General features: G+C 39.9%; 1 protein-coding gene and 1 long non-coding RNA gene across 3 annotated transcripts in view; one reads left to right on the plus strand and one right to left on the minus strand.

The window, feature by feature from the left end:
• Positions 1–1,212: 1,212 nt before the first annotated feature.
• Positions 1,213–23,629, minus strand: Aldh3a2 (aldehyde dehydrogenase 3 family member A2). Of its 2 annotated transcripts, XM_015503426.1 has the most exons (11): positions 23,238–23,629; positions 21,543–21,774; positions 20,703–20,788; positions 18,542–18,750; positions 17,232–17,349; positions 15,142–15,283; positions 12,613–12,779; positions 10,710–10,809; positions 6,386–6,621; positions 5,357–5,480; positions 1,213–2,951 (listed from the first exon to the last, which is right to left on the minus strand). In XM_015503426.1, the coding sequence occupies exons 1-10, from the start codon at positions 23,388–23,390 to the stop codon at positions 5,400–5,402; spliced, it is 1,524 nt and encodes a 507-aa protein (XP_015358912.1). In that variant the 5' UTR covers positions 23,391–23,629; the 3' UTR covers positions 1,213–2,951; positions 5,357–5,399. The 2 variants fall into 2 exon arrangements, with proteins under 2 accessions (XP_015358912.1, XP_015358913.1); XM_015503427.1 differs by lacking the exon at positions 5,357–5,480.
• Positions 20,684–24,169, plus strand: part of LOC125614141 — an 18,609-nt gene continuing 15,123 nt past the window's right edge. Inside the window, exon 1 of the long non-coding RNA XR_007344788.1 lies at positions 20,684–20,813. This is a non-coding gene — a long non-coding RNA (uncharacterized LOC125614141). The remainder of the gene's footprint in view (positions 20,814–24,169) is intronic.

Raw genomic sequence — 24,169 nt, forward strand, 5'->3', positions numbered from 1 at the left:
GAGTCGGTTGCCCCTGACCAGCATGGGTACTGACTGTTCAGCTGGAAGTGCCTGAATGCATCAGGACTTGGCAGTGGTCTGGGGTGTAAGCTGGGGGGAATGTGAAGGGGCCACTGGAGCCTCAGCCTCTATTCCTGACATTGTGGTTGGCCAGTATAAGCACCCTCCATAGTTACAGAGAGAAACGTAAAACCCAAGCCTTTCTGTGATGGCCGACCTACTGAAAATCAAAGTAAAAAGCTCAACCCGACTAGCCTGAAACCAGATAAGTACCCATGAGTGTGCTTAGATTTTAGATAAGGTAATGAAATTACTTGCCCATCATCCTCTTGGATAAGTGTTTTAAGCAGGCAGCTTTCACTTCTCAACTTAGACCCTGTCTCAAAAAATAAAAGGAGCTGGGGATGCATCTCATTCATAGAACACCTCTGGGTTTACTCCCAGTAAAACACACACACACACACACACACACACACACACAGCACACAGAATATAAATGGCTTCAAATTAAAGATTCAAATAAAACAAAAATTGCAAAAACCACTAACATTATAAGTTGTGCCTAGACTTGTTCTAGGCACAGCCTGATGCCTGTCTATTCACAGAGCCTCTATAACCCTCTGAGAAGCGGGCGGTGCGTCCTGCCCAGGGGACCCCTCAGCCCCCTGCAGGCATGGGTGCTGTAAGGCCCTGGCAGGGGCAGGGGTTGTCTGTGGATCTGCAGTCTTTCATCCCACTAACATTTTCAATATCACGGACTTGGAGAAGTACTCGCTCACATTGCAGTTTTTTTTTCTTACAGCAGTGATATGATATAAACCAGAGCAGTAAAGATGATTTTGCCACAGAGCCTCAGGATGGGATCCAGTGCTGATCCAAATTCCTGGATGCTTTTGAGGCCTGGAATTGGTGAATATCTTTGGGTTCAATGGTGAATCAGGCCACAGGTAGCCACCAATCAGTATCTCTCTTCTCCTTCTCCCTCTCCCTCTCCCTCTCTGCACCCGCCCCCACAACTCCACCCCAAGTAACCAGAAACCAAAGTCTGAGGAAATTTTCTTGGCTAAGAATTTAAAATGAGAAAGCACAATAAAGAGAGTTAACAAATACCACCTTTGGTAGACAAGAGCAAAAAATGAAGAAAACTTACAAAGGATCATCTCCAACAGGAATGTCCGAGGTTCCACATGAAAAATGATATCAAAATTCATGTCAGTTTTATGAAATATAACCATTTATTTTAGAGAATATATTAGTAGATAAGCCAATAATTTAGCTTAACTAGAAATTACAAAATACAATATACTAAATGAGAATTCCATATTGAAATTTTATGTAAGATATTCTATGATTGATCATTCTATCAGAACCACAGTTTAAGTAACTGTTTTCCTAAATTAGGCCAGTGATTAATTCTTGACACCTTGTGAGATGATAAAGATATACCATACTGCAGACAGCCTTAATGGAACAAATTACTTAACAAAATTGATTATACATTTGATAGTGCAAATTATATTTTGTCATTGAGTGGGCCAAGTCTCTTTTTCAAATTCAAGGAAAGGAACTGAGGTCCTGCAACCAGGAGCTCCAAGGCACAGCATAGCATTCCCTGGAGAGAACACCCCGTTCCACATAGGCCTCCTTTGGCACTTTCCCTCTTGGATGAGGGACCTCAGGCCTTGGTGATGCAAGGCTCTAGAGAGAAGATCTACCCATTTGTTCAGGAGATCCTCTTACCCTTTTCCATTCTTTTTAGTATGGCCAACTCACTTAAACAGCATTCTCTAAACTTCTCTATATTATCTACTCTCTCTTCCCTATGAAGCTCTCAAGCCCCAAAGTCCTAATATCCAAGGCCTCTTTTTTTTGTGACAGGAAATGATTCCCCCATTTTAAGTCCTGCAAGCTGAACAGAATAGAAAGGAACCTCTCTGAGGTTTAAAAGAGTGAAATTTACTTGTATGGTACTCTAGAAATCAGATGATTAAATACTTGTCCTTGAAGATCACTGACTTGCAACTTTAGGGTCCTGAGAAGACTATTTGCAGGTGGGACCACCATGTTGCCTAGGCTGGCTGAGAACTTCTGCACTTAAGCAATTCTCTGTCTCAGCTTCCTAAGTAGCTGGAATTACAGGCATATGCTACTGCTCATGGCAATATTTTCACACTTACTTTAATCAGAGCATTTTAAAAAGTGCTAGTTAGATTTCAATAAGATGTAAGTCCAACGTTATGTGAAAGACAGGTGATACTTGCAGGAAACTGGCAAGGATTTTCTAGCAAGCCCTTAGAGCTTACAAGACATTTTGAGTGATATTATTCACAAAGAGCATTTATGGATAACCCTGCAGACTGTAGCAACCAACTACCTGCACATGATAGAGAACAAATGAAAAAGGATGAAGAGCTCTAACTGCTGGACGTCAAGTTCTCAAGTCCCAATGGATGAGGGGCCACCTCCACCCCAGCCTTGCTCCCCCAACCCCAATTTTAGTGCAGCAAACTTCAAAGGGAACTAGGAATAACTAACCTTTCCTCTCTGTACTACAGAGGACTACTGGTAGCCCTGGGCAGTACTGAGCTCTTGAAAGCTTCACTCTGATGGCGGCAGCAGGGGCAGGGGATTGGATGTCCTATGAATTGGGATGAAAGTCACTGAGCAGGTTCAAGTCTTCAAGGAGTCTGGATTTAGCCAAACACATTCCTGCCCCTAGCACAATCTAGAATAAATTCTCTAACTATTCTTATTATCGGGGAATGTCAGGACTTGGCTGAAATGGCAAGTTTTATTAAAGGTGAGTGGTAATGACTTTTAGGTTTCATCATGGCATATTTGCATATTTTCTGATTTTGGTAGGAGTGAAAAATTATCAGTTCATTAGCCATTTATAGAGGAATAATTCAGTAGAAGAGGTTGAATAGACTCATTCTTCAGTAGTATCCAGCCTGGAAAGAGGAGAAAGTGGTTTAGGTTACTCAACTGATTTAAAAGTCACCCACAACCAGTCTTGGAACACAGTTAAATACCCCCTATCTTAAGAGACTCTTAAATGTATTGTACAATAAAGGCTATGCATCCTTATGAAGTCTAAGTGTGGTTTCAACTGAAGACCCAGGGTCACACCCTTCCCTCAACAGTAACAATAGCAAGAGAGGCTATTCTATTCAGAATCAGCATGTAGGTAAAAGCTAGGGCTGAAAACACTCATCTATTATGCTGGCACTGAAAACAGGAAGCTGAAATCTGCACAATTTGAAAACTGATAAACAAACTTGTTTCTAAATTCAGAAAAAGGAATGAAGTTATTCCATCCACTGAAGCCACCGAAGTACGATCCTATTTAATTGTAAAAGGCCAATGGCATTTATCAACTTGGACCTATGATGTTTTTCCACCCTTCAAACCCAGACTACCTATGATGCTTTCTGTAGTTTATAAGCTTTTTTTGAACTTTGTGGACTTATGTTCCAAATTCATTCTGACTCTAGTAAATTAATAAAATGAAATCAAACATCTAACAAAATGAGTAAACTATTAAGTGCAGAAAAGCCATTTCAGAAAAATGTTTATGATTACAATAAATGAAGGCTTATCGAATTGACAACAACTAAATGTATATTTCAAAAAAGCTAATAGGACTTTGAATATTCCTAACACAAAGCAATGATAAATATGAGATGACAGACACCAGCTGCCCTGATCTTATTAAAAATTGTGTACAGGGGCTGGGGCTGTGGCTCAGCAGTAGAGTGCTCGCCTAGCATGTGCGAGGCATTGGGTTCGATCCTCAGCACCACATAAAAATAAAATAAAGGTATTGTGTCCAACTACAACAAAGTTTTTTTAAAAAATTGTGTACAAGTAGCTAGATGTGGTAGCACATGCCTGTAATCTCAGCAACTGAGGAGGATGAGGCAATAGGGTCTCAAGTTTGAGACCAGCCTCAGTAATTTGGCAAGTAACTTTGTCTCAAAATAAAAAATAAAAAGGAATGAGGATATGGCTCGGTGATAAAACACCCTGGGGTTCAATCCCCAGTACAGAAAAAAAAATTATACAAGTGTTGAAATGACACACCGTACATCCCATAAATGTGTACATTATGTCAATTAAAAGTAAAAAAAAAGAACTTAAAGTAAATACAAAAAAAAACTTAAGTAAATACACAATATAGATTCATTCATTCATTTAAAATTAAACATGATTTGATAAAAAGAAGATTAAAATCTCAGAAACCAGAGCAGAGAAGCAAGCAAAGAGGCAAAGAAAACCAAATTTCACTGGTCCTACCAATAGTGAATCAAAAAAAAAAAAAAGCAACAAATGTGTCAGTTAGTAGTAAGGAGCGTGGAGAGAGAGTTTAAAGTAGCCTAGAAAGTCACCAATGCCCACTTTTGCACTGTATAGCTCAGGCCCAAGTGAGGGCTCAGGAAAGACCTTGATCAAAGTCTTAATTAAGCCAATAACTGAGCCAAGAATCAAACTCACAAATTCTTGTTCCCAGCTAAAGGATTCTATATGTTATTGCTTCTCTAGATCTGCACAGAGGAAGACCTGACTGCCAAACCCTTCTTGTGAATTCAAACCTACTTGGTACAGTACACTGCACCTGGGCAAGCCTTCTGGGGACAGCGTGAGCCTGGGGAGCACAGACCCAGCCTGGTTTTCCATATTGTCCAATAGGCTGAAAAATTCCACCCCGATCAAGATGCATATGAGGCTAGGGGATCATTGTCTCAGGAGAAGAGCAAAATAGGCAGATAAGAACCAGAAACCCAAGCCTGGCTCCAACCACATCTCCACCCTAGGGATGATTATAGAAGTAAAAGTAGAAACCATCTAAATTGCAAGTTATATTTGATTCAATACATTTGTCACTATGAATTCCAAAGTCAAACTTTTTTAAAAACTCAAAGCTAATCTGAACAACCGAACGATTTAAAAATTATTCTTAAATAATGAAATGGAGTTCAAAGTCTAAACGGTGACTACAGGTCTGAAAGAGCTGGCCTTTCCTCCAGGAAAGCTGAGTGTGTAGGGAAGAGAAATGAGGCTCATAGATGGCCATTCTTTTTCTAGAAATGATGTAGGCTCAGTAGTTGCCCCTATACATTTCTCTTAGATTCCCAGTGACCCACCCTGTCCTATTTAAATCTGTGAGTAAGGTGAATTTTAACACTTCAATACTCTCGGCAAAGTCTGAAACGAGACGGGTAAGTTTAAACACTCTACTTTCAGTAACCCTAAGCCTCCAGTTGGAGAAAAACAAGTACCAAAAAACAAAACAAAATAAAAAATACCCAAAAACTTGTCCTACCATATGCATAGAAAGAAAATAAGGAGTTCCTACCTCACTCTTAAAAGACAGAGTTGGATTTGAAATGTCCTGTCCATCACTGTTTATTGGACCAATGCAGTCTGTGAACTACCAGACAAATCAACAGGGCCTTTCTCCTCAGCACAGCTCGGTATTTCTGAGAAAACCCAAATGATTTCAAATGTAACTGGTATCTCCAGTTCCACCAAAACTGTGCTACTGTAAGACGAGCCAACCCCCCCTTTAAATTTCACACAAAACATAGATATAAATATATTAATTTCCATTAAATACTTGAATCTTGCCTCTCTTTCATGCCCATTCTTCATTGGAAGTTGTCAAATGTTTTCAATGCATTTCCTTGGCTGGCCGGGGGATACAATGACACAGGTGCCTTCCCCCATTCCATTCTAACTTTCAACCCCATAGATTTTCTCCTTCACACCAAATATACACAAACTGCCTGGAGAAAGCAGCTTTCTCAAGGGCCTCTTGCTAAGCCCATCTCTAGAACAACCAATCAACAAAGTCAAACATTATCTAGTAGTTAATTATGGGGGGAAACACTCAAGCCTCATAAAATATCCTTCACCACTACCGTCCAGCACAGAATGCTTTCTCCCATCCCCGTGGCATGCTGAGTTCATGCACATTCAAGAGTGAAACTGAAGCTGAAGAGGGAAGTCGGGTACCATAAGGATCAGAGGGTTAGACAGCTCAGGACTGTGTAAGCAAATTCCAGTATTTTAAACTCTTAGGCCAGAGGTCAGCAAACTTTTTCGGTTAAAGTTTTGGTCAATCTCTATCACAACTATTCAACTCTGCCATAGTATTAGGAAAGCAGGCAAAGATGAGAAGTGAGTATGGGTGTGTGCCAAGAACTTTATTCACAAAAACAAGAAGCTGGACACTGAACCTGTGTGAGACACTAAAAGTTTATGTAGAGTCTTGATAGAATTAATTTATAAAACTAGAGAAGGTCTGAGACAGGAGAAAAGAAGTAAAGGTGGCAGCCACTGGGGCAGGACCAGAACCGGCAGCTCCTGAGGAAAGGGGACTCACCTTGATAACCACTGCTGCCACCACACCCAGGAAAGTGAGCAACAGAAGCCCAAGTTTTCCTTTGTTGAACTGTTTCAGCACGAAAAATTTTGCCCAATCCACCTTTGACTGGCTGTTGGGAGGATACCTGAGTTTGTTAGCACCTTCTCTCTTCAAACTTTTTAATAAACAGGGACGTTGATGAGAAAAAGTATCAAAACTATGTTTTCCGTGATAAGCCCCCATCCCACTGGAACCTGAAAAGAGAAGAGACAAAACAGTTTTCACTGGAGGTGACCTGGGCTACTCCTCTGCCTCCACGCAGATGGAGAACACCTACATGCACTCCCTGCTGCATGAATGCCCACACTGAATTTCTCTGCCAGCAAATGTCTCTTTTCAAGAAATCCTCCCCAGTTTTGTCTTTAGCACAATCAACCTCCCTTTCAACCAGGATGCTTTCCAAGAGCAAGAAAAGGATTTGTAGTCCTTCTTGGGTAGCAGGGACTATGTGAAAAGTTTAAATAGATTCTCTATAAGTCTCACTTCATCAGTACTGTATTGAGTTCTATCAGTTCAGTTTCTAGAAAGGGAAAGGGAGCTCACAGGGTTAATTAACCTGCCTAAGGTCATGTGGCTGTTGAGTGGCAAAGCCAGAACATGTCAGACTCTTCTCCTATCATCCCAATATGGCTCTATTTATCCATGACTCCATTTACCCACTTGCTTCCTCCAAGCCAAGTAGTGACAAAGACTAGGGTGACAGGGTTATGCAGCTGGGTGAGAATAAGTAAGTGAAAACTTTGCCCTCTAAGAAGCCAGTTCTGTGAAAGTTTCTATTTTTCTAACTCACTATGGGTACAACAGACTGAGAGATGCAAGGGGAGACACATGTGCTGGGCAGGGAGAATGGCAGGTACATGACACAGTGAAATAAGGCCAGGTAACTGGAAGACAAGGGGCAATTTATTAGGGCCAGTCTGTAGGTGAAGTGGTAGCTGAAGCTACAAGAAGGGATAGATCGTTCAGGAAGCAAGACTGGTTCACAATAAAGCCCCAGGACCAAACCCTGAGAAACCCTAACACTGAGGAAGAGCAGAGGCCAAGGGGCCAGCCAAAGGCATGACCAAGGTAGGAAGGAAATGGGGGAAAATGTATAAAGAACTTAAGGAAGAAAAATGGCGTGAAAAATACTTAAAATTAAAGGTAAAAAGCCACATAAAGAAAACTACGAAGTGTTACTGACAGACATAAAACAGCTATATAAATGAAGAGATGGAACACTTTCCCCTTAAGACTCCATATTTTAAAGATCTAAATTCTTCCCAATTTGTTAAGATTAAAGCAATTTTAATCAAAATTCCAGGAAATCTCAAAGGTATTTTTTTCTCTTTGAGTAGGAGGAGATGGTGACTGATTTTAAAGTTCATCTTGCCTAGGTGATAGGCAAGAAAACACTAGAAAATAATATCCACAAGGGATATACTTTTAGATATTGAGCAGAATTGTTCCTGAGGAGTAAACTACTCGATTGGTTGCATGTATGGGTTTTAGAGACAGGAAATTTGGGCTCAGCTCCTGGTTCTACTATTTACTAGCTACTGGTCTCTAAAATGCATAGACTCAACTCTTGGCAGATAATAAGCACATTTGATATGCTAACTACATAGCTAACTATAAAGCTATTATAATTAAAACTGGCACATTGGTCCAGGGAAAGATAAGCAAAAAGTTAAGGAAGCAAAGAGGAAATGTAAAAATGACCCAAGTAATTGTTTTTATTGAATATAGATGATAGAGGGATAATTATGACAAAAATGGTCCCAGCACAAACTTACTCTTTGGAAAAAAATAAAGGTGTATTCTTTCTTATAAAACATTCCAAAATTAAACCCATGGTTAAAACATAAAAAGAAAATTAGGCAATTTAAAGAAACTACACATGAATATCTATAATGCTAAAGTAGGAAAGACTTTCTAAGCCAAATTAGAAGTTGGAGGCCTCACAGATTTGACTATACAAAGGTTTCAAATCACAGACAAAACTGACAGACAAATTACAATCTGGAAAGAAGTAATTTGTTACAGATACAGTTAATTTTTTTTACTTATAAAAAAGGCGACTTATGAATCAATAAGAGGTGACCACAACAAAATATCTTAGGACATAAAGAGGAAATTCACAAGAATCTTTAGCTCACCCTCACTAATCATGACAGGAGTTCAAATTAAAATGAGACCCTTTTTGGTCTAGCAACTTTGTAATGGAATAATCCAGTTTAGGGATATAAGGAAGTGGACATTCCTACGCTGTTCACAGAAATAGTGATAATACAACTAGCAAGATGTGTTGAAAGCAACTCTAAAGAAAAAGCTGAGCTACATACCAAAATTTTTGGTGTTATACACATAATTAAGTGTCTATGTCTGAGAGGTTATTGCATGTTTCCTTATATCATTCTGTGTTTTGTTTAACTGCTTAGGCCTTTTGCCATTAAGCCTATGTTGTGTCTAGAATTAGAAGAAAAAAGCATTTCACTTCAGGAAAGAAATATATAAGCCCTTTTAAAACAGTGATTACACTTCTAGACATATTTTCTAAAGAAATAATCAGATTGTACAAATATATTACAAAAAAATTATAATACCCAAAACTTTGAGGTCACAAAAATATAACTGAAGGAATTGCTAACACAAATTTACCAGATTCATATGATGGAACAGTTACTAAAATCATGACATAAAGCATTCACACTATCTTGTCACATACAATAAGATACCACTTTGCACAGAACATTAAATCTGTGTAGGCATATACACATATATGTGCAAGACATATATCAGTTATTTTCACATGTAGGGTTATGAATAATTTAAATTTATTTTTTAGGCTCTTCTATTTTGTCCAAGTTCTTTTAAAAAGCCCATATTGCTTTTGCATTGGTGAAGGAAGGTTTGTTTTGTTTTTAAAAAGAGGGTATTACTGATGATGCCACATGTTACCTAGCAGAAATAGGAAATAAACCCAATTAATTAAATGTGCAAATGGGGCACTGGTAACATCATGTGAAACAATAACAGATTTGCTGCGGTAGCACAGTGGGGGACAGAATCTTGTGGGATGAGATGAGGATCTAGAGACAACAGTCTAATCTTTTAAGAATTTGGGCTATAAAACTATAAGTGTTCCAGCCAAAATCTCAGGAGCCAACTTGCTTTCATTCACCTGTTCCTTCACATACACTCCATCTGGAAATTCTGCTTGACCCCCAAAATATTCCTTCCTATTCCCCTATCTCTTCTGCCACCACCCTCTCCAGTCTGGATCTGGTAGTGTCTACCTAGTCTCTCCCCAGGTCTCCCTCACATATGCCATATGTCAGTATCGTGCTGGGTGCTGGTGCTGTTTACATCCCCAGAAGGGACCAGTAGCACTCATGGGAGCAAGTCAGCGCTCCTTGGCTATGGAACAAGGTTTCCTTAACCAGGAACAGATGTTGCTGCCAGACTGGCTATTCATCCCATGGATTAATTTACATTATTACATATAGAGAAAATAAACCAGGGGCTTTCAAGATAGTTGCTTCTATAGTTTGCTCATTGTTGTGAGAATTTTTCCACATTGGTTATTCTGTACTATTGCTACTGTACAGCAGAGATATCTACCACTTAGATCCCAAAGAAATAAAAAGGTGAGTCAATCATCTCATGTGGGGAAGAGAGAGGTAGATCACATCCCAAAGGGAATGGCCAGGACCAGGCTGTGTCCACAGCCCATTTTCTCTAGAACATGGGAATCTTACTCTCTTCAAATGAAGGACAGGCAAGCATAGGCCACTCGTCCCCGACAGAGGGCTGAGAACCCAATACAGGTACTAGCTGATTATACTTGACACTACCTTGAGTGGAAAACAAAGGGATATCAGAAAACCCTCTGAATGCTGTCTCTTCTCTGACATTCTAAATGTTTCTTTCATTACCTCACTGAGAGAGAGAGAAAGAGAGAGAGACAGAGAGAGGGAGAGAGAAAGGGAATCTCACTAATTGAGACTGGAGTCTTAGTCCTCAAATCTCCTAAATATAGGAATAAAATAAACAAGTAAAGCAATGAAATGAACAAAGTACCCACAAGTGTGGCCAGTGCTAGTGAGGACAGAAAGTGGTGACAGGACAGATTCACCCTGGGGTACAAGGAATCAGGAAACTGGATGGCTGGGGAAGGCCTCTCTCAGAAGAGAACAATCATGCAGTGACCTATAGCAATCAGCTCTTTAACAGGCTGCACAAAAGACTGTTGAAATGCAGAGCTTCTGAATTTAATATGAGCAAATAAAGTGATATTTACCCACTCCTCCAAAAGGCAGAGAATTGAGAGTGAAGTGCATGATGACATCATTGCCTGTCACACCACCGCTGGATGTCTCGTCAATCATCCTTTTGATGAGCTAAGGAATAGACCAAAGGCATCCAGGTCAGTGACACTTGCATCTCAGGGAGTGCTCAGAGCTCCTCATAGGTAGGACCGTGTGGAAGGGAAACACATTCTTTACCTGCCAGCAGGAGTTCTTGAGTCTAGGGACACCATGCCAATTGGATAAAAACAAACTACACTGTGGTTAACTTAGCAAACATGTTGATATCTAACTTCTCAGACACATATCAAGTACAGGTTGGGCATCCTAATCTGAAGAGCAGAAGTGAAATGCTCCAAACTTTTTAAGTGACAATATGACACTGCAAGTAGACAATTCCATGCTATGAAACTCTTTCAAACACAGAATTACTAAAAACACTGCATAAATTATCTGTAGGCTATTTGTATATGAAACATAAATGAATTCTGTGTTCAGACTTGGGTCCCATCCCTAAGATATCTCATTATGCATATGCAAATATTCCAAAATCTAAAAAAAATTAATAACATAAAACATTTCTGGTTCCCAGTGTTTCAACTATACATTGCAGGAGGCACCCCTGAACTTTCTTGGAGCCTGTTCACTTGATTGCCACATAGACTTAATTCTCTACAAAACAGGAGCAAAAGGCTTTTATAACAGACAGTTCAGATTATATCCCACTTTTTAAAAATTATTTCTCTCTAAAATCTTTGGATTTCTAGAAATTAAAATCCAAAGATCTAAAAATATCTGCTCTAAATTGTAGCATACAATTAAAATGTATTAATCTTTATGAAATGCAAGATATTTAAGATTTTAAGTTTAGCATCCTATTTTTGAAGAAGTAAATGGTTGGCTGGCCTAAGATCCAAAAAAGGACATGACATTATACTAGCATCATTTCACCTGAGTGCTGACAAGCCCTTGAGAGTTCTTCGTGGCAGATGTCAAATATGGGCTGTAGTGACCTCAGGTGACCCAGGGCTCCCCACTCAGCTGCACCCTGGCCAAGAGACTTTAGGTTTCAGAGTTCCCACTCACCACATTATCTATCCATGTTCATTCAAAATGACAGATCATTGTTCTGTGAATAACTCAGTCTTCTCTGGGCTCTGCATATTGGTCTCACTTCAAATATCTATAGCTATTGGTGTCTTGTTAGCATCATAAGCTCCAGAAGCTGTCACAGAAAAACTGCTATTTTTTTACCAGCAGAACTATCCAGAACATACCTGGCTTATGAACTCCTCAGACTGACTGGTCCCATCTTCCCCCTTTTTCTTTTCCCACTTCTTCAGAGAGTACCTAAGCCTATTTGCCCACAAAGAGGCCACTGATTTTTAGCAGTAGCCCATTACCCAGAGACACAAATGAGAGAGCCATGCAGAAAGTGGCACAGATACTGGACTACAAGGTATGGGTTCCCCATTCTAACAAAAAAGAAATTTAATTTGAGAAACTGAAATCCAAAGTATTACAATTATTTATATGATGGTGCCAAAGGTCTGTGTCCTACCTAGCCTCATCTGAGTGGCTATGAATGCCATTTTGGTTACAAGGACAGGTTCTCATACAGCAATGCCTGAAAGATTAGTGTCACAAAAGCACTAAATGTTAGTACTTATAAGTTTTCCAATTATACAGGTGTTTGTGAGTCAAAATGACTCATGACACTCGCTCCTGGTGGACTCAGATCTAACCCCAGGGAGCAGGGGAAGGATGCAGGGATAACCCCAGGGCCTCATCACCCAAAACAACAAGCTATGAATATAAACTCATTTGGTGGACTTTGATATACAATAAACATAACAGTCATTCATGATAGTGAGCTGTTTTTTTCATAAAGTTAACCTTGTTGTTATGAGAAAATATATACAGCGCCAGGGGCTTTTCACGTTCATTTATGAAATTTATGGCTTCATCTGCATTTTTCACAGGCACTATTGGAAGAACTGGTCCAAAAATTTCTTCTTGCATCACTCTGGTTTCAGGATCAACATCAGTAAGTACTGTTGGGGCTAAAGAGAAAATAAACAAAATGAAAATGTTAAAGTAGAAGACAAAAATGCAAAACTCTCATCTTACTTTTATTTCACTGAGTCACCTACCCATACATTTCTCTCTCTCCCACCCAAGTCATATCTACTGGGGAAAAAAAAGTCCTCTTATCATGTGCCAGCCCTGGTTTTGTGACAGAACTGTGCAATTAAGAATCTTCAGAGCAAGTGGACCAGGATTCTTATGCAAACCAAGAGAAAGATACATATCCAAATACATCTTATTCACATTATGTTCCTGGTCATATGCATATTTAACCATAGGTTATAGTTACATCTTTCCCTGAACTGGTCTTTCTGGGAATATTGACAGCTCTTCATCATACTGCTTCTTCTTAACTCAAGTTGTTTCATGCATATTATTACAACTCTGTTAGATTTAGAAAACCATACTTATGTGGTCAAGATTCCCTATTTTGGCGCTGGGGTTGTGGAAAGTTTTCCTATTATACAGGTGTTTGTGAGTCAAAAGGACTTACGACACTCACCCCTGTGGACTCAGATCTAACCCCAGGGAGCAGGGGAGGGATGCAGGGATAACCCCAGGGCCTCATCACCCAAAACAACAAGCTATTAATATGAATTCATTTGGTGGACTTTTTTTTTTTTTAACAGAGATAGAGAGAGAGAGAGAGAGAGAGAAATTCTTTTTTTTTTTTTTTGGTAGATGGACACAACACAATGCCTTTATTTTTATGTGGTGCCGAGAATCGAACCTGGGTCCCGCCTGTGCTAAGCGAGTGCTCTACCACTGAGCCACAATCCCAGCCCATGGTGGACTTTGATATACAAATAAACCATAATTTGTTTTACAACAAATTAGAAACAACCTCAGTGGTAGAGTGCTTGCCCAGCACATGTGAGGCACTGGGTTCAATTCTCAGTATTGCATTAAATAAGTAAATAAATAAATGAATAAATAAAGATATCGTGTCCATCTACAACTAAAAATATTTTTTTAAAAAAGATTCCCTATTTTGTCTACAATGGGGAACGAGCACAAGAAAGAAGAGCAAAATGAATGCTGAAGAAGCTGTGCAGAGTATCCCAGCATCCATGCAAGGTAAAGTCATCAATTTGCAGTATTCAAGAAGACCCTGTTAATAAACTGGATCAAAACTAAAAGAGAAGACATCTGGGCTGGGGTTGTGGCTCAGAGGAAGCATGCATGAGGCACTGGGTTCAATCCTCAGCACCACATACAAATAAAATAAAGTTATTGGGTCCACCTATAACTAAAAAATAAATATTTAAAAAACAAAAAGAGAGAAGACATCTGAAAATAACAAGTTGGCTCTTTTTCTTTATCCCTACTTTCTACTTAATTCTTTTGGCAGCGTGGCTGAGGACAGCTCTTTGCAGCAGTACTCCTACATAAGCTGCTTCCCTAAATTCACTGCCCACATCTTCCTTGGGTCACAGAACCAATCTTGTTTGAGCCTCCCACAACGCCTCAGCATAGCTGTATGCTCAGGCGCTGTAACCTAGCTCCAGCTCAGTCAGACAAAGCTACGGATGATAGCCCCTTGTCTTTGCCATTTATTAGCTAGAAGAGGGCAAAGGTGATACGGAGAGGACAGGAGAAGAGAAAGACTGATAAAGGGGATTTTAAGGTATCCTTGAGCCACTGAATTATACAATCCAGGACAGACTAGGACAGATTATTATAAGAGAATAACTTTTTCCTTATTACTTAAGTCTTTCAAGTTTTTTTTTTTTAAGTTGGTTTTTTGGTTTCTTGCAGCTTCCTAACTCTTAAGAGATTAAGATTCTTTGGAGCAGATTCTTTGCCAACAAATGTGTCATATAATTGTTTTATATGTTATTTTAGAAAAATGTGTTTAAATTCAAAGTAATACATATTATAGCAAAAAAAAAAAAAAACCCACAAAGAAGGTAAACAAATAATAAAGTCAAGCATGATAAACCAAAACATTACTTTTGCTGTTGTCAATGGCATTGGCTAACTGCGGAATTTTGACACAGCTATTTCTTCGTGCTACTTTCCCATCCACGAATGCAAGAAAATTACAAAGTTCTATTCTGCTTCTCAGGGTTGTTAGGAATTTTTAAAAAACAGATAATATACATGTAAACATGAAAAAATTAGGGTAACGGTGTTGCACAAGTGGTATTAAACATGTATATGCACATTCATTTTAAAACGGTTTTTTAAAAAAGTGGTATATTAGAAAGCAGAATTCAGTAGTTTAATAATGAAATGCTATGTATAAATAATAGTTTATTTAGGGTCGATAAAGTAATAGTCAGTAAAATCTGTCAAACTGTCATTTTCCCATAGAAAAAGGTAAATTTCCATTACCTATATAGCGTGTGGCCTCATCAGTCTCCCCACCAAAAGCTATCTTTTGTCCTTCAAGCAAACTTTGTATCCTCTTAAAATGACGAAGATTGATGATTCTTTCATAATCAGGAGACTCTTTTATGTTTTCTCCATAAAATTCCTATTGAAATAAAAAAAAGCATTTAATTGTCACAAATTCATTTTTCAATTACTCTGAGTTCAAAATCCACTCATGCCTGAAAATCAATCTGGTTTTATATCCTCATAGAATCCAACACTCTACCCCCCAAATATTTAGTAGTAGTATAATAGCAATAAGTTTAAGCTTTTTGGCAGGTTTAGGGTAAGAAATAAAACATACCCCCTAACTGATCTATTATTTTCCATAGTTCCAGTAGGTTCTCTTGCAATCTACCTATGGGCTTCCCCAGGACAATTGTGAAAGCAGGTTTTGGAGAAGAAGTCTTACTCTATTTCGTTGACCTGTATCTTCTCTGGATGACAGTGAAACCACTTGAAGGATCAAAATACAGCTTTGGTAAATACCAAGGTCAAAGAATCACAATAAGCATACAATCAGTATTTATTGGGTAAAACAAACCCAAAACTACTGAATTGCTGCATCGCTTCAAAGCCTTGTGAGAGCTCTAGATTTAATCTCAAATAAAATGAACATTATTCACCCACCCTCCACCAAGAGCAACTCTCAAGTCTGAGTGGCAGGAACCACCTAGCAGCTTGCTGAAATGCACGTTCTTGGGCCCAAAGACCATGCCACGAACAGTGGTTTTCAGGGCTGATTGCATCACACAATCACCTAGAGGATCCAGACGATCTGAATCAATCTTTGGAGGATAAGGGCTGAAAATCTATTTTTAAACAGCTCTGTAGTGATTCTAACATGAAGCTCAGTTGAGAAACACTGTGTAAATGTCTCAAAGGAAGACAAAGGGGCCCTATTCCTTTGAAACTGAACTCATCACCATACTCAACAAGCAATTTGCCAATTCCCAATGTTTTCAATCTCATAAGTATCTTCAATTACTCTTCTTCTATCCCATATTCCCTGGTAACTGGCCAACTTTCATGTTCTCCTGGTCTGGATTCATATTTCAGTCCCATTACTAATGTCCAGCTTAGCACCTTATCTTACCTCCCTCAACTCCCTGGTATGCAATTTTCCTTCTCTGATCATACATGCCTCTTTGGAATTCTTGATGCTTCCTTCTAGTGTTCAAGTAACACTGGTTGACTGAACAACAATTATTCCAACAATTTCTTTCAGTAAGGGTGCATAGCAACCCCCTCCCACTGCTGAACTCAGTAATATGGGTGAACCCATTGCATTCCACCAACTTAAATCCTACATTTTTCTTTCAAATCTCAGCTCATGATAACACCATGAAGCCTTCCTTAGTTCCCTCATGCAGAACTTTACTTTAAACTTCCTATAAAACTGATAACCATCTAAAGGGTACTCTACAAAGTAGGTATTTGTTTAACTCACTCCCTTTAACCCCAGGCCCTCTACATATACAAAAACTGACAGCCTTAACCAGCAAAGGCCAATATGTCAAAAAGTCTCTGGTTATACTTCAAGGGATTGGCATCATTCTCTCAAAAGTACAGATAAAGAGCTTGGGCAAGATGGTACATACCTGTAATCCCAGTGACTCAGGAGGTTGAGGCAGGAGGATTACAAGTTCAAGGCCAGTCTCAACATTTTGGCAAGACCCTATCTCAAAAATTTAAAAAGGGCTCAGTGGTAGAGTGCTTGCTTAGCAAGTGTAAGGCCCTGAGTTCAACTCCCAATTAAAAAAAAAAGGAAAGAAAAAATTAGCTATTTACCTTTTTTCTTTTTAAGAATACACCACAATTAATCAATAAATCAAAAGACAGGTTAAGTGGATTTACATCAACCTAACTCTGCTCCCATTGCCCATTCTTATAAAAGGTACGCAGAGCATTTTTAACTGGTTAACAAGTTAATTCAGGCACATATGCTTCTGGAAATTTCCTGGGAGAGGAGGATAGGGATGCCATCTGCAAATAGTTGAATGATTCCTTACATACTGAAATCGGTAGAATCAAATATATTAAACACAGACCTTCACAGTTTCCTTTATCTTCTGCACTATTTGATTCTGGAGGGAGGCTTCACAGAGAATGTAGTCAGGAGCAATGCAGGTTTGGCCACAATTCATGTATTTTCCCCAGGTTATGCGTCTTGAGGGAAAAAACCTAGGTTAGCTATAAAATTCAAATTTTCATTTGTTACATACTTTGTGTCATTTGAATGTTTTCCAACCAAAATGTATTCATATATTTAGTTGGTACTCTTTTAAAAAAATAAATAAACTCATCTCTAAATTGTTTACCTGGAACTTATAAAAATACTTTTTCCTTCTGTGGTAGAATATTCTAAGTGGCAGGAAGGTTCTCAAGTCACCTCCTATGAAAGAGTACTTGAAAAGCAGTGAAGTCATTGCCTGCCTCAGGAAGGAGAAAGAGACTTCCAACACCTCTTTACCTCTAATCTCCAGTCAGAAGGCTGTCCTGGATGACAAGAGCTAGCTTCAGACTCTGCTGCTTTTGGCTGTGGCTATAGCTGCTGCTGGCAAGATGTGCAGGCAGTAAAGCAGGACACAGTCAGGATCTAAGACCACTCGCCTCTATGTGGAGCCCTCCCCGACGAAAAACTCTTTCTATGTATGGACAGAGGCCATGACCACAACATTCGTTGACAGAGGTTCTCTTATTCTGGTGATTACGATTATATTTATGAAGCCAACCTGGAACACTGACCCACCACCACACCTCCTTCTTGGCTCCCCGTCTCTGAAAGGGAAGCCACACCACCCAAAGCACAGAGGTAGTTCTATGTTTGTGCACTTCCTGGTAGCAAACCCTCAAGAAGAGAACCTGAATCCTTTTATTTTCTAGTTCCTGACTGCAAGATGCTATTCAAAGTTAAAAGAGGAGAAGTACTGGTTTCTATCAAAAAAAAAAAAAAAAAGATCTTAGTTAAGAGATCAACAAAATACCTCTTCCACTGAAAATTTAAAAATTTCACTAGGTACACACAATACTTTGGATTATCTACTTACTGGATCACTGGCTAAGAGAACAATAAAATTTCTCACCAGATTTAACTAGAATCTTGAGAAAAGAAAGAACTTTTCCAATATTCCTAAGGACATCTACACAATATCAGAACCTATGGCTCATCATTTCTGATAGTGGCATCAAAAGACAGTTTGTGAAAGGCTTCTATTACTCTTCAGCACTTTGACCACAAAAGTTTAATGACCTGTCTTAGAACCATAAGGCACGGGGTTCAAGTGCAAAGGCTCACATTAATGTACTAGGAAAAGTCTCCATTGTGCTGGGGAAATTAGGAAACCAAAGCCAGACTCACCTGCAGACAACGTCCAGGTCACAATCTTTATCAATGTAACATGGACTCTTCCCTCCCAGTTCAAGTGTCACTGGGGTCAGATACTTGGCAGCAGCTTCCATGACAATTTTTCCAACTGCAGAGTTTCCCGTATAGAGAATGTGATCAAATCGCTGCTTCAGAAGCTCTGTGGTTTCCTCAACTCCACCATTAACAACAGCATATAGGTCCTCAAAGAAAAAGAAACATGAACTCTTACATTGCCAAATTAATCCTATTGTCTAACATCAGCAACTTCTTCAATATAAACATGTAACATTCAGTAAAACCAGGAGACTGAGACAAGTGCCTGTGAAGATGGAAGAGGGACATGATCAAGGACAAATGGAAGAAAAGACATAGTGTCTGCTGATACATGGGAACCTTTAAAACCTATATGAAACAGACATGAAAAGAACCCCCTTTTTTTTTTCCTATGTAAGCTTGCAATGGAGGCACAAACAAGAGCAAATGGCTGAATCTGACCAGGGAAATGCATGAGAGAAAAGAAGGGTGTTATATAGAAGCTGAGGACGTAGGTGAGAAAGTGGCTACTATCAATGACCACATGACAGGTCCAAGGTGCATGGCTTAATCTATTTGTAGAATAGGACTTAGTCCAAGAAAGAAGCCAAGTTCATGTCTGCTGAATGAATAGTATATATAACATGGGACTGAGAATGCTTACTTTTGAAGTATATTCAGACAGATTCTGGGTTCTGCTACTCGCTAACATGTGTGACCTTAGGCAAGCTACTGAACATCTCTGAGCCTCAGTCTTCTTATCTGTTAGTGGGAGAATTCACATAGTTTCTGTGGACTGAACCTTTAGATGCACTGTGCATCTATTATTAGTAGCTACTCTAAAAGAGAGACTACTTTGGACAATAACAGCATGAAAAATAATGACTGAGAACAAATGGCAAAGAAGGAAGACAGAGGGAGATGTTGAAAAGATTCTGAGTTCTGAGTATGAAGCAAAAGCTGGCTTGTGGACCTCAAGTCTCCATTTGATTTCCTTCTCCTTAAAAGGCTAATTAGTTCTCATTCATTTCATGATTTAACTGCACAACACGTTTCAAGTTTTAACTTTTCTGTGGCTTCATGTCCACAGCATATGTAATGGACTGCCTAATAAGCTAACTGAAGCAACTAAAGCCTTATTTCCCTCCCTGCCTGGACAGTCAACTACTAATGAGTTTACCCCTGGTGAGGGACAAAGCAGGACCTTAATCTTCTATCTTTTGGCTCCATGTCCTACTCAATCCTTGACATCTCATTATCTTCCATTTCATCCTTCTGGATTGGATAACCACAGCTATTAGAACAAAATTGTTCTGTGGGCTGTCATGACAGTGATAAGCTAACAAAGAGAACAATGTTATTCCAAGAGCCAGAGTTGGCCTCAAGGCCATTATAAATTAATATGTACAATTCAGGCAGTATATTTTAAAGTTGTCTTGTTGAAAGCTAAATGAATTCCACAACAATTTCATGTGGAACTCAGCAGTCCTAAATTTGTGACTATCTTCCTCCCTAGGAGAGCACAAGAACCTCTGATTCAGACAAAGGAATAAATCACCCCATAGCCAAGTTTAAAGCTCTTAAGAGAATAAAGAATCTTCTTTATTCAGACTTTGATACTCTTAAATGCCAGCACTTTAACTCAGAGTGAGAATCCACTTTCTGTAGTTTTCATGCAGCAAGTGTGCCCTTTTAAAAAGCAGAAGTACTCTTATATAATAATATAGTATTATATTCTGTAAAGACAAAAGAGATTATCAGTGACAAAAATAAACTAGCAGCCAGCACAGTGCTAGCCCCTCATTAAGTAATTCATTAAATGAAAACATCTAAAAATCACGATAATGCAAACAAGGATTAATCACAAACACCATACTGTAGAAGAATATCTGTGAATAGCTGGCGTACTTAGGAAGCCACAAGCCTAAATATATTGTGTAACTACAAAAGACAGGTTTCTCCACAGTGTAATTTGGAACTTATCTTCTTTTAGTAAGCCAATTGTTGAAGGTTTAAGGAAACTGCAAACAATTCCCCAGCTAGCAATGACATACAGGAAAATCAAATGTATACCTTCCACTATGAACAGATGTGTTGAAATGGGTCAAGACATTCTTACCTGATCTAAATACTGAGGGAGGAGCTTAGCCAAGATCTTGGCTGTATTTTCACTTAGTTCAGAAGGCTTGATAATCACAGCATTTCCTAAACAAAATAAAAAATCAGAACAGTAATATCAAATACTTTAGTCATTTTAATGGCTACCAAAATGATATTCATGTACAGGTGAGATATTCCAATTATTTTTGCAGTGTTTTAAGTCTGGTCTTCATCAAGGGACATCAGAGCTTGTCTTACTTTCTCTTCCTTTTTATTTTCTCCTTCTTTATTGCTAACCCCTTAATTCATACATCTCCAGCCTTTCCCACTCCTCCAGCTATCATGTTTTTCTCCTAATTCTGCTCTTGGATTCTACTCTGTACCCTAGAATTAATGAGCAAATAGACTATGTCAACATAAAGCTGACAATCTGGATTCTCCACAGTAAGAAATCAATCTCTTGGCACTTGGTATACACCCAAGCTGGTATTACTCCCAGATCCTTTATCAGTATGAAGAAAACTGGTCAGACAGAATCAAATGGTACAACCAAGGCCAGAGCCAGCAATTGAAACTACATTAAATATGGATGCCTGACCCCAAATCCCTGCATCTATTGACTCAGATGCCTTTCAGTCTCACAGGTTCATTCCCCAGCTACTTCAAAACAACATTCATTCAAATCTTGTCAGCAGCTCATTTAAAAGTATATATTTATGAATTCTCGATACACTTCTGGTATAAACCAAAGCAAACCACCAAAGAAAATGTACTTAATTAGCCACAATCCTTACTTTATAACCAATGTGAGAGAATAATCCCCTCTAAAAAGGTATAAAGACATAAGCTGACACCAGACCTGCAGCAATGGCTCCCACCAGTGGTTGCATAGTGAGTACAAAGGGGTAGTTCCAAGCTCCAATAATCAGTATGACTCCCAGAGGCTCTGGTTGAACATAGGCCTCATCCATCATAGTGAGCAGGTTCTTCTTAACTGGTTTAGCAGTAACCCATTCATGAAGATTCCCCAGCATAAGATCTATTTCCCCAAGGACAGTAATGACTTCTTGATTGTATGAATTGAATTCACTCTGTTAGAAGAGAATCGAAGTTAACTTCCAGTTAACAAAATGAGTAGGATAGACTTGTACATGAATGTCAAAAGCTGCAGGCCAGGTACATCTGTAGTAACAAATAAATGGGTTACCATACTAGCTGGTTTGCCATCCAACTCCTCTATTAGAATTTATTAACTCCCTATGCAATATATGCAATGCTTTTAAAACCTCCTTTTACTAATCTAAGTCCTTTAAAACTCAATTTAAACATTTATCTCTCTCAAGGAGACCTCCCTGATTAATAATGCCCTGCCTTGATCACATTTTAACTAACATAGCAGTTATGCTTTTGACCTGTATCCTAATATTTCACCTTTAACACTCTGGTTTATAACTATACTCATATTTTATCTGTATGCTCTGTTTCCCAACTAAGTTTAAAGCTCTTAAGAGATGGGAACTTACTGTATTTCTTCAGTAATCATGTATTTACCACACACTGAAAAAAAAATTTGGAGCTTATAGAATGAATAAATGATTTACAGCAGTTCTGAATCTTAATTACTCCACTTTGTTTACTTAATATCACAGTGCCTCTCCACCATAAGTACTCCAAAGGAAATTCCATAGCTACTACTGTTACTACTTCTTGAAATAGTCTTTGACTGAGGAAGGAAGAATCAAACCCAGGGGAAGGCCTTGCTATCCCTGGAATGTACATAAAAAGCAAAAACAAGAGGAAAGCAATATTAGAAAATACAGAAATATTAGAAAAAAATACAGCAATAGAAAATTAGAAAAAATTATACCCTAAATACTACTTAAAACTTTGCTACTCAAAATGTGCTTCCAAAAAAGGCAGTATAGTCTCACAGGAGACCTCGTTGGAAACTTTCAATCTCAAGTCTTCATCACAGACCTATTGAACCATAATTTGTGTTTAAGATCCCCAGGTGAGACAGTCAGTGCAGAATTTGAGAAGCAAAGACCTAATAATACACAAAGCAATGAAGAAAAATCTGAGTGCAAAAATAATAACCCCCAAACCACTGTCTACAGAAGAAACTAAAAACGAAGTTATAAGTCAAGAATAGACCTGGAGCAAAATATCTGCTATAAGTCAGGCTGATAAACTTTTGACGTCCAGAATATACAAAAAGCTCCTACAAATCATAAGGAAAAGGACCATAAGTGCAACAGAAATATGAGCAAGAATATAAAAGGAAATTCTCAGAAGAGGAACTACAGACTTCAGGAAACGCATGCACTTCCAGGGTCTCTGCTGATACAGTTAGGGCTGGATCTAAGCAAGACTGGAGGATAAGGAGAATCGGAAAGTCGACAGGAATTTTGCTTTGTTTGTATTGCTGGGAAGAATACTCCAACAGTGCTTGCATAATCAGAAATAAAGGGAAAAGCAAAAGTTCGGGCGGAAATTGGCCCCGGAGTAAGGCTTCACGAGATTAGCATCCCCGCCCCTCCTTCCGCGTACTTACCTTGCACAGGTCGGCGGCGATGGCAGACAGGATGTCCTTCTCGCGCTCCTGCACCATCCTTCGCAGGGCCTCGAGCTGCTGCAGCCGGAACCGCAGGGATCGCGACCGGCCGGTCCGGAAAGCTTGTCGAAGCTGCCGGACTTGGCTCTCCATGGCCTGGTCCTGAAGAAAAAAAGGCAAGCTCCCGGGGCGCTGGGGCGTGGCGAACGGGATGGAAGCTGTGCTTGCAGGCGCTGTCCCCCCTCTCAGATATTCTCTCCTCCTTTCGGTTGGACTCCCACCGCTGAACCCAGGCCGCCCCTCACTTGTCCCACTAAATGCTACTTCCCTGGCGGCCTCAGCGCCGGCCACGTCCAACTGCCCAACAGAAGCGCCGCAAGGCTAAGCTCAACCCGGAGCCGCGTGCCTATTGGTCCTGGCGGCCCACGTGACCGCGCGGCCCCGCCCGCTCCCTCCTCCCTGACCGCGAGCGGAGGTGGCTGGGCTTTGGGTGCCGAGGTGAGTGAAGAGGTTGCGGGGGCTGGGGAAGGGAACCCCTGGATGGTTCCCAAAAAAAGGGAAGAGTAGTCCTGGAGAAGTGAGCTGAGTCGCAGAGGGGCAAGCAGCTGCGGAGAGCCAGACATCGTGCAGGAAGTACCCAGACGCCTAGAGAATGCAGCCCACGCACCGAGACGCCCTGGAAAGCGGGTTTCCTTCCTCCTCTGTTCTGTGGCTCTTCAGATGTGGCTGAATACACAGAGTCGGGGGGCCTGGGGGTGCCAAACGCGCTGGGCCTAGGTGGGCAGGGTCTCGCCTCTGGGTGGGAGAGTGGGCCCCAGAGCAGCGCCCAGCACCGCCTCAGCCACAAACCACCAGCCACCGAGGCCACCAAGGGGAGGAAGGACCAACCTTTTTTCCTCCAGCTGCCCCCACCCCCCCAGCACCCCCTCAGT

This window comes from Marmota marmota, unplaced genomic scaffold (genome assembly GCF_001458135.2).
Source record: "Marmota marmota marmota unplaced genomic scaffold, marMar, whole genome shotgun sequence".
In the NCBI taxonomy this organism is placed as follows: Eukaryota; Metazoa; Chordata; class Mammalia; order Rodentia; family Sciuridae; genus Marmota; species Marmota marmota.